Source organism: Artemia sp. Qi Xiang Cuo, chromosome 16 (assembly GCF_049724085.1).
Source record: "Artemia sp. Qi Xiang Cuo chromosome 16, ASM4972408v1, whole genome shotgun sequence".
Classification (NCBI taxonomy): Eukaryota; Metazoa; Arthropoda; class Branchiopoda; order Anostraca; family Artemiidae; genus Artemia; species Artemia sp. Qi Xiang Cuo.
In genome coordinates this window covers 6,478,978-6,490,110 of record NC_142809.1, presented here as the reverse complement: position 1 = coordinate 6,490,110, position 11,133 = coordinate 6,478,978, and the positions used below count along the sequence as shown (strand labels likewise).

The 11,133-nt window shown below is 37.9% G+C and overlaps 2 protein-coding genes across 2 annotated transcripts in view; one reads left to right on the top strand and one right to left on the bottom strand.

The window, feature by feature from the left end:
- Positions 1-5,282: 5,282 nt before the first annotated feature.
- On the bottom strand, positions 5,283-10,119 carry LOC148942508 (uncharacterized). Its single transcript, XM_089102290.1, has 4 exons — positions 10,078-10,119; positions 7,508-8,126; positions 5,586-5,921; positions 5,283-5,425 (listed from the first exon to the last, which is right to left on the bottom strand). The coding sequence occupies exons 1-4, from the start codon at positions 10,117-10,119 to the stop codon at positions 5,283-5,285; spliced, it is 1,140 nt and encodes a 379-aa protein (XP_088958416.1).
- A 147-nt stretch (positions 10,120-10,266) lies between these two features.
- Positions 10,267-11,133, top strand: part of LOC148942506 (uncharacterized) — a 103,467-nt gene continuing 102,600 nt past the window's right edge. The window contains exon 1 of the mRNA XM_089102289.1: positions 10,267-10,484. Coding sequence (XP_088958415.1) covers positions 10,267-10,484 — 218 coding nt within the window. The remainder of the gene's footprint in view (positions 10,485-11,133) is intronic.

Genomic DNA, 11,133 nt, shown 5'->3' with positions numbered 1-11,133 from the left:
ATTATTTACCTAAATTTACACTTCAGAGCAAAGTCAGATCCATCTTCATCTGTGAATTGATCTAAGAAAGTGCTCTAAAAATTGCTACATATTTTCTAAAAAAAGTTCTTTTACGTTCTTTGAATAATTTGGCCAAAGATGTGAATTGTTTTTGAAAAATTACGTTTTTAGTATCAAAATCAAAAAAGAAAACCGAAGGGAAGTTTTTCTCCCCCTCCCAAATTTTCTTGAATTGGCTGTGCTGTAATTTTCTAATTTTATGAAGCTTTTCTCATCTACCCACAAAACCTCCTGTGATTTATTTAAATTATTTTTTTTTGTATCGATCCTACTATTTTGACACCATCGTGATGGGAAAGTGTTCTACTGAAAGGTACTATTAGTGCCACACTTCTTAAAATTATCATTATTACAAAAAACAAAAAAAAATCATTAGGATCACGGTAATAAAAACATACATTAGGGGTACCGTTTGCCCGGAGTGCCCCCCTAGTTAAGCTACTGCAGTCGCCTATTTACAGTAGTTTCAAATCCCTACAAATTTGACCCTTGTAGACTCACCAGACAGTCCCCTTCAAATCCCTGTCATCAAAATCCCCTTTCAACGGAATGAAAAAAATTATATTTCTGAAAAACCCAGAGGTATCCATACTTTTTACCCTTTGCCCTTTTGGTTGTCACTGGACTTGCATGGTCGGTGAGCAGAGCAAGAACACTACTACAATCAAGAGTCAATGATCCAGTCAGAGTTTTCACAATCCTTAGGGGCTATCACTTCCTACCCTTCAATGCGGACTATGTTCCAAGTCAGAAATTAGTTTTCCTCCCCCGGGAGAGGATTCAAGCTTGCACTTCTATTTTTAATTAACTGATTTGGGATACAAAGGCCACTTGAGAGATTTTGGGAAGTGATAAGCCCTGAGGATTGTCGAAAATGTGACCGCTCATCAGCCATTGTTACAGCGATCATTATAATCCTGGAATTATATTTCATGTGTCCTTTCACAATCTTCATAGTGATAAGGATCTGAGAAAGGAGCCGCTTGTGGCGCTTTAAAGAGATGAAGATCCTTTGTTACAAATCTCGGATTCCTACACTAGATTATGTTCTAGACATTTCAACACTGAGGACTTCTATGCTGGTTTTGCATCCGGAAGAAGAGAACTCAAACCAGGATCTATCCCAAGTATTTTTCCTTGGACAAATGAATCATTGTTCAGACGAAAAGCTCCTAAAGAAAGACAAGTTAGTGAGAAACATCACAAAGGCCGGAACAAACTCAGTGCTGAGATTACTCAAGTTGAAGATGTGTCTGCAAGTGGGCTACTGCAAACTATAAGAAGCGAGTAACTTTTTGGAAGTGGTGAAGGCGAGGAACCTTGTGAAATTGGTGAAATAACTAGCTCAGGGAATGTTAGCAGTACCAGCGATAATGTGCCTGTCAGTTTATTATCAAGAGTTAGAGAACTAGAAGCAAAGGCAAGGTATATGCAAATTGAACTGCAAGATAAAAAGAAAGAGATGGAAAAACTGCAGCACATTAATATGGACATAAAAAGCAAACTCGTTGCCTCTGATCAAGCTTTGAAAGATGGTACATTTACTTATGCTAACGTGAAAAAGGATAACAAACTACTGCAATTCTATACTGGGTTCACCTGTTCATCTGACTTTGAGTCTTTTTTTGAATTCATCAACTGTGGTGAAAATGTGAGACTCACTGAAGCTCATGTGAGAGATCCCGAAGGTTCAGCTAAGAGACACAACAGAAAGCTCTCTGGTCGTGATCAGTTGCTTCTTGTCATTTGCAGGCTAAAAGTGGGATTATGCGAACAAGACCTGTCACTCAATTTTTCTATTAGTCAGGTGACCATGAGCGAAATGCTTGAGAGATGGATCAAGGTCTTAGCTAGACAGTTGGGAAGACTTGGTCTCGGGCTAGCAAGAAACTCGGACGAAAGAAATATTACATAATACTTAAATATGACTATAACACACCTTGGGGCGTGATTGATGCACCCGACATTCAGTGTTAAGTTCCTTTGTCATTCCGAAATAAAACTGTGTCTTATTTGTCATACAAAAGTCGGCAGACTAAAAAAGGTCTCATTGGCATTGCCCCAAACGGCATTGTGACATTTGTATCTGAGTTGTACGATCAGTCCATCTCTGATGTACAACTTGCCAAAAGATGTGGAATCCTGAAGATGACATATGGTGACGGTGATAGTATAATGGATGATACGGGTTTCCGCATACAGACTGACTTGCTTTCGTGTGTAAGCCTAAATATTCCCCCGTATCTTCAGAATGCTGGGCAATTGCAGCTTCTGATGTGATTGAAACCCAGAAGATTGCCCGCCTCCATATACATGTTGAGAGACTCATAATGCGAAATAAGTGCTATGGGATCTTAAGAGAAACAATCCCAGTTAACCTTGTTCCAGTTCTGAATCAGATGTGGACTGTTTGTGCCATAATGACAGTCCTTATGAACCACATCGTCAGCTCTTCAGGTGAATAAGAGATACCAAATGAAGACGAATCATTTTGGCCAATTTAGTCTTCTTTTATTTGAAGCATATGCCGATCCTATGCTTAAATATATTGAAGGGTAAATAAGGAATTAAAATAGAGAATACTCAAATAAAAGTTCTAAGTTTTTTTATTATTTAATAGTATTTACAGAAACAGAAGATTTTGTAAAAGCAACTAATACAACCGAATCTTATTGTAAAACTATTTGGAAAAAAACTACGTTTTCTAAAGATTTAAAGAGGCTGAGTCACAAGTTCGAACCGTAAAACGTACTGGGATTAGGAGGTGCAGCTGGGGGGCTGCCGCCCCCCAAACCCCCGCTGCCGTATATGACAGGGGCTGTGCTCTCCTCAACGCCTCGCTCTTGACGCTAAAGTTTGTCTTTCTCACAACTCTTTTAAACAAAAAAAACTTTAGCGTAAAGAGCGAGGCGTTGAGGAGCGCACAGCCCCTTTCATATACGGAAGCGAGGGGTTTGGGGGTGGTAACCCCCCCAATGCACCACCTAAAACCTGCACGGTTTAATGTTAGAACATGTGTCTCAGCCTCTTTAAATTTTTATAAAACGTAGTTTTTTTCAAATATTTTATGCACGTTTTTGTACAGTTTATTACTTATTAGTGCTTGACTAACTGTTAGCTGATCTTTTCTGGATTTATAGTTGGGGGGCTGCCGCCTCCCAAACCTCCCGCTTTTGAAGATTCTTGTGTTAAGGCTTTTAATTCCTGAATACTCAAATCAAAAGCACAGAAAGATTTTCTTTTTTCAACTTTTCTTAGAGCATGTGGATATACGGCATGTTATCAAAGCAGTGGAGACTTACCTGTAACCTGAAGGCCGACTGTGATATTCTTCTGGAGACGCCTATTGAGCCGAAGGATTTAATAGATTGGATTTAAAAAAGAAACTGAGTTTCTTTTTTAAACTTTAAATTCAGTATATAAAAAATTTTCTCTCACAGGGAATCGAACCCGGATCTTCCGCCTGACAGTCAGGAACAGCGACCATTGTACCACAGAGACACTAGTTATATTGTTTTAGTCTCTCGTATCTATTTTTGACGCAAGCAAATCCCCACAAAACTTGATATTTGGTTTTTGAAAAATAGGGAAGGGAGGATTGGATTGAGCTGAAATTTTGAGAATTAGCTCCGAAGCCCCAGCAAATCTTATCCTATGAATTTTGATCTAATTGGAAGCCAAAATAGGGGGGTTGTGGTAGGAAATATTTACAGGTGTTTTAAGAGTCAAATGCAGTTGTTTGTAATTGTATTTCAGGAGAAAATTCTTTTGGTCTGAAAATGTCACAAGACACTCAAAGGTCGAATTATGCTTAAACTGAGTCCTCATTCATCCGGATCCGGTACCAGCTGTGGCCTATAGCCGTGGCTGATAAAAAAAAAGAGACCTGACCTGGCAGGGGCTGTATTTGTTTTTTGGAAAACAGGGAAGGAGTGATCGGATTGAGCTGAAATTTCAAGGATAAGCTCCCGGGCCCAAGGAATGCATAACCACTAAAGTTCAGCCCAATCGAATCACGTTAAAGGGGTGCTGTGGTCGGAGGGTCGAAACTTCCGGCCCACTTTTACCCATGAAGATAAAGTCGGAGGGGGTGAAATTTTGCACGTTTCTTAGTTGGAGCTTGGGCTACAAAATGCGATCACTGCTGTCTCTCTGCGACCGCTAGGACCAGAAATCGCTTAACATTGGGGTGGGTCTCCTCTTTAGAGGCATAAGTGTGCCTCCTTGATTTTTAAGGTAGAAATAAATAAAGCAAAATCTGAGAGTTCAAGCCTCAGAGATGAGGATAGAGATTTCGTGCATGGTGTACCAACCAAAGAAGAAACCAAAGTACTTGGAACAGTTTTCAACAACAGTTGGAAGAAAACGTAGAAATTAAATTGGAATGAAATTAGAAGCATTGTAAAAAAGGCAATTTCTTATGGAAACAACTGAAGTCTAACTATACACCAGAAGGCTCCGTATGTAATTATTGCTGTAGGCCCTATAATATGGTATTCTGCAACAGTTTCTCTACCGAATAAAACAACATTAAAGGAAATAACAAGAATAATTTATCAATTTGTATGGAAAATAAAGTACCCAGCCAAATTAAAGAAAACGGATTTGACTAGTGGCCGAATTTTTGATGAAAGACAGATTTTAGTTAGGTTTTATTTATATATATATATATAGGTTAAAAAAAGAATGCTTTTATTCGCAGGAACTCATAATCACATAAATCAAAGCAACTCTGAATCACAAAAATCAAAGAAACTCAAAATACATAACTTCGACATGTCTAAAGTGTTGCTTCTGCAACATGGACCGCTACTGAAACTTGAGCGTCAACCAATCAGCGTCGCGAAACTCAACTGAAACGTTTTCGCAAAGAAATTTTTTTCAGTAACTGGTACCTGTGAGGGGCCATCTTTCGTAGTTTCTGGATACGTCGAAAAGGTTTATCACATTAATCAACGGACCTCAAATTACAGAAGCTCAGACAAGTATTCCAGATAATGTTGGAAATAGAAATCAGTCAGAGTTTTGACTTCATTTTCCCAAAAAACATTATCAAAAGGTATCCTTTGTATTATTATAACATTTTTGGTCCATAATACAAAGTCACACCATGATATTCCAGTAATGCCAAGTTGCCCTTGGATCTGATAATAATAGTGGTGGTCTTTTCTCAAGCATGTGAGGTATGGGCATTCAGCTAAAAACTGTTCCTCAGTTTTGTCTCAAAGACTATATGGGCACTTGACTTCAATAATGCCACGTGGGTCTCTTTCGCATGGGTCAAACACACGTCTATCAGGAGACGTGGCAAGCCAGTACTCAGCTGGTATCAAAGTCCCACAGTCAGTAACCACAACGTCCCATCCTTTTTTTTTCATAGTTTTTTTGTAAATTCGAACAGCACTTTACAGCTGGGTTTCTATCCAAATTTCGATCTGCAAAGTTAGACGAAACTGATTTTTTGCTCCAAGGAGTGACCCTTTTCACCACCAAACTGAATTTGCTGGAAGTAAGTCGAAACTTACTTGCAAAAAACCTCGTTTCACTTTCAGCCTGTCTGCGAGACTTTTTTTCAATTTCTTTGGCTTCTGATGCTGATACTCTTAAGGAGTCTATCATTTGCTGCTGTTTTGTATCAGTATTTGTCAACATGTAACTACCTGTACTGTCATACAGAGGAAACTCAGCAGCCTTGAACAATGCACTGGTTACAACACAGAGATTGGTTACAATATTACAAGTAGAATCATCTACTTGTAAATGGTTGGTCAATGTTGAAAGTACTGGGCATTCCAATAATCTATTCTGAACAAGCTTGGTCTGGGAATATTCTACTCTTTCGATTCCGTCTTTCAAAAGATCTGCAAGAAAATCATTTTTTAAAGGTCTACTTAACCCAAAAAAAAAAGTTTTAGCATGCCTTGGACTTCAAACTTGAAGTGCTTGCATCAATCAGGAAATGAGAGAGCCAGCAGCGTAGCCAGGATTTCGTTTCGGGGGGGGGGGGGTGTCAGTCTAAATAATATAGTAGTCAAGAAAGCAAAAAATGGCATTAATTGTAGTGACGGATCCAGGATTTACGATGAAAGGAGGGGGGGGGTGGAATAAGTAAAAATTACTTCATTTTCTTGAGCAATTTTAATTATCGGCATGGTAATCCTAATTCCTTTGGACATTCGGTCGGAGCGACGAAAATGTGCAGAATAAGTCAAATCTGAGCAGAAAATTTTGAGGTTTGAAGTGGTAAATATATCTATTTTGGGCGAGAAGATGGTTTGAAAGCAGTGCTTTCTCCCGCAAAGCAGCGGAAATTTTAGAACCATAACTAAAAAGTGTACTATTCCATATATTTACTTCTTTTACACCTATCTTTGAGGATTAAATTATCTTAAAACTAGTGTTGTGCGAAGAGTCTATTTTTTAAGAAAATGTCTAGTAAGAAATTCCATTTTCTATTTTTTTTTTTCAAGATAATAATGAAATTGGTGAATATTCAAGGATAGAAAAGTATTTTATGGCATGAAGCACTCCAGTTTTGGATTTAACACTAAAGCGTGCATTTTTTTTTTCTATGAAAAAGTAATTACTCTTTGGCTCCTCAATGCCTCCCGCCAACAGGACCTAATCTTCTGTACCAACTATAATATTTTGATGGCCATTGGATGGTGAAGATAGCTAATGAATTGTCCTGTCAGTGCCAAATAGCTTAATTTTTCTGTTGAAAATGCATTTTCAAGTTTATTACAATACCAATAAAAAAAAAGTTCCTCTGGTACAATGTAACAACCCATCCTTAGTTACGCAACTGATGAAAAGTTCCAGGGTATTGGAACAGTCTGGAATAAGCAATTTAAGGCATTACAAGAACGCTGTTGCCCCCTTCGGACTGGTAAAATTTCCAATTTTATGGCATTTATGACAAACTTTACCAGATTTCAGAGGGAGGGTGATCACCCCTATCCCCCTCCCCCCTAATATACGCTACTGACCGCTGCAACCATGAAAGCCATGTAAAACCTTAGATAAACTTGTACGACAACCCCTTTTGCTTTATTGGAACTTGTTATCTGTTGTCTTATTCCTTGGCATGTGTCCTTGTAGTCCTGAAGCCAAACTTCTGAGATGCAAGTCAAACCAGCGACTCACAGCATGCTTCACGCATGGAACAGTTCAGCTACTGCATTCCCCAGTTCAAAGCCCAGAGAGCTGTCCAAAGGAAGAGCATAGAAATGCAAAGAAAAAGGGTTTTCTCATCATCGAAATGTTCACATGAGAGCCATCTCAGGATCCCAAGTCCAGGTACAGCTTACATTTGAAGATATAATTTTTAAACATAAGTTATTGTTTCTGAGAGTAAAATAAAATTGCTTTAGTGAATCAGATTTACCTTTATAAAAAACCATTAACAAAAATAAACAAAGATTATGTAACAGAAACTCTGTCCTACCTGAAAATGCAGATACAGCCGGGCTAAGGGAAGAACTAAGTTGCACAACTCGCAATCTCAGACTGAGACAATCATCTTTACTGACCCGCGGGTCATATAGCTGCACTATTTTTGGAGTTGACAGTCCTCCTTCCCGAACTTGGCGAATGTCAATGTCCATCACCTTTTGTGGCTCAAGATCCCGCTTTCTCATGTAATTCCACTGTTGAGGCATCTCGGTGCAGCTCAGGGAGGCAGGGATTTCTTTGTACTTCAGACTTTGCATCAAACTGATAATTCTCAAGAGCAACACCAGGTGATTGCAAAAAACACTTCCAGCAATGCATGAACAAGCACTGTTGATAAGCTGACTGTCACATGAAAGATAGACTTTGATTGAATGTGGCTTTTCCCTCTTTTTAAAACTGCGATAGCAACTCCCTTTTATCACTAGCCCTTTATTTCCGAAAAGTCCTTCCACTTCTAAAATATGCACGGTTTCCAGGTCAATATATTGCTCCACCAAAATGCTGTAGCTTCTCTTGAGTTTCCGGATGGCTGAATTTGAAGCTTTGTCATAATCTTCAATAACATTGTCTGAGATAAGTGGGACAATATGAAGATCTCTGCACCACTGGCACTAAAAAAATATGAGAAAATTAGAGTTGACAAATTTTTTATTGTTTTGTACTTCAAATAGACATAGGCCTAGACCTAACCAGTTAAACTGAGGAGATTTGATTATGGTTTGTGGGCCTTAATTGACTTTAGAATGTTCTGAGTGTGTGGTAAGAGTAAACATACTAGGGGCTGCTTTAAATCAGTGGTTGAGGGGGGGGGGGAGGGCACCCGATACCTACAAAAAAAAAATAAATAAAAATGAATTGGACTGGTATTGACAATCTGTGGAAATTTCAGGGGGGCCAGGCCCCTGGCCCCCCCTAAACATGCCACTACTTTAAATTATGTTTTTAGTAACTCTGAGATGCTTGGGTGTGACAGACAGACAGCAAGCTTTTTTTTTGGAGATCTGAGATCAGACACCGGAGGCCAGAGTGCTAAAAATACAATTTTATACTCTTGTGTTTGGTGTAGCCTGAGGAAAAGTTAGAAAAAATGAAGCTATCCTGCTGCTGAAGGAAAAGTAGGAGAAAAACAGAGTAGGATCAAGGTCCGTTTTAAGGAGAAGAAGAGGGCTATGACCATTTGCTGAATTGCTGGGAATTGACTTAAATCTCCCTGATAGCAGACCACAACCAAGGCCAGCCCTAGGGGGGCACAGAGGATAGCTACCCTGGGTACTGAGTTGCGGGTGTGCCAAAAGTGTCCCCTGTAACCCTCCAAAGTTAATTAACGTTTCCAAAAAACTTATTTTGATTCTGTTCTAGGGACAGAAACTGAGGGAGGGGGATCCTGTGCTCCTCAAAACCTCAAATGGCGCCCTTCTCAGCTAGGTCAACTCATAAATTCTCAGTCACAACACAAACATAACTGAATTTTTCATTAATATGTGCTCGTTCTGCAAAACTCACTTGTACTTTTCATTGGATCCAATATGTTCATGGAACAAAAATCAATTCTGGTAATCAATTAATCAAATTTAAATTCACATTGAATTCATTAAATAAAATTAACTCAATTAATTTAATAATTAATATGAATTAAATTTAAAAATCAATTTCAAATAGCTTATATTCTATAATTAAATCATTTTTTTTGTATTAATATATTAAAAATCTAGTTATTGGTAATAGCAAGGCCCAGGGACATTGTCAGGGGCAAGGGAATCACCAAGGAGGGGGGCATGATATTCATTTTAAAATTATTTGCTTTCCTACAAAGAAATCTAAGATACAAATGAAAAAAATACACATTTCAATAGAAAGTTTGAAAATTTTCCAGCACTTTGCACCAGAAAATACCATTTCAGACCATCCAATTATTTTATCTGCTGGCAAATAAGCAAGGAAACAAACTGACAATATCCTTGACCTAAATTTATAAAATGTGATCCTTTGCGGCAAACTATTAGTTAATGATTATTATATTTGGATTCAGCATGAAATTCTAAATGGAGATGTAGGTCTATTTCTTAGCTATCTCAATATTCCATGAATGGAAAAATTTACCAAAATGTTACCACCTGATGCTTGTGCAGTTGGAAAACAAAATATTAACCTGGCTGGACAGAGAGGAATTTCTAGAAGGGCACTGACCCCAAAACCATCCAATTATTATCACCTTTGTAGCAGAATCTAGCCTAAGTATTCTTGGTACTGATTCAAAATGTTAATTTCTAAGGGTCAAATTTTCCTTAAAAACTGGAAAGTCAACCCAGGTTCTTAGGTCATAAACATGTTAATACTATTGTAGAGACTATGGCAGATGTTTCTGTGTCAGTTTTGTTTACTTCTTTGCCTTTTTTGGCACCTAAATAAATGTTTGTAATTTTCATGTTGGAGTCCATTGGCTGGGCAAAGATATAGCCTAGTACAGGCTAAACCTACAACCAAAGCTAAGGAAAAATCAATCCAGAATGCAGGTGATGTACAACCTTGCTATTAACAAGATTATCAACAAAATTAACTCACCAGTGCCTTCTGAATTTCAGGAAATTCCATGATAAGTTCCATGTTCGCACAACAAACCTACCAACAATCTGGCCAATTTTCGCGCAGCGTTACCATTCAGGTGGAAAAACGAATAAGGTCTATAATGGGCAACGCTAATGACAACGGCTTAATTTAAATTTAAATTCCTTTTTCCATGCTTTATAAAAGATGTCAGACTTTCAAAATGAGATCAATGCTTCAGTTGATTATGGATTCCAGGATGAAGACTTTCAAACTTCTATTGATGACCTAGAGAAAGAGATGGAAAATGATGAGGAAGAACTACTCAGAAATCCTTTCAGCACCTCTCAAACCCCTTCAATTCAAGCAATGAACAGCTTTTCAGCTAGTTCTTCATCATCAAAGACAAATAACTTATGTACTCAGTAAGATCAGAATTTATCAGAACTATTATAGCCTTAATAAATCCTTAATGTTAGTTTTTCAACTTTACAAATCATTACTTTTGGGTAGGCATAGACCATTTTCTAGCTGCAAGTAAGCTAGAGTTATTTTTTGGTAAAATTATAGACCTAGATTAGACAATTTTTGTTATTTTAGTTTGTATTTGTGTTAACAGATATAACTTTTCAGGAATGAATCCTTAGGCCTAGCCTAGGCTAAATTAATGCTTGGAAGGTGTTTTAAAACCCTGTCTATCTCTATTCATTTCCTATTCGATTTCCAAGGCCAAGGACATTGTAAAGGTGAGAAAGTAAGATAAAATTCTACTTTAGCTACTTTTGGCTATCTTAAAAAGGGGTTAGGTTACAAAAATGAAACTTTCAGGGATGGGTCTACAGGCTAAAGTATGTCCCAGGAAGGTATTGTGAAACCTACTTCCACTCCTTCTCCCTCTAGAGGGTCCTGAAAGTTGCCTACATGACAGGTCTACCTATTGAAATTTTACAAAATAACATTTTACCTTAATTTTCAGTTAAGAGTTCCTTTTTCTCTGGCTTTAGTTCTGAAAATAAAATTCCTGTAATTTGAGTAGAATTTTAAGCCAAATGAATGTTTTTTTTCAAAATCTAG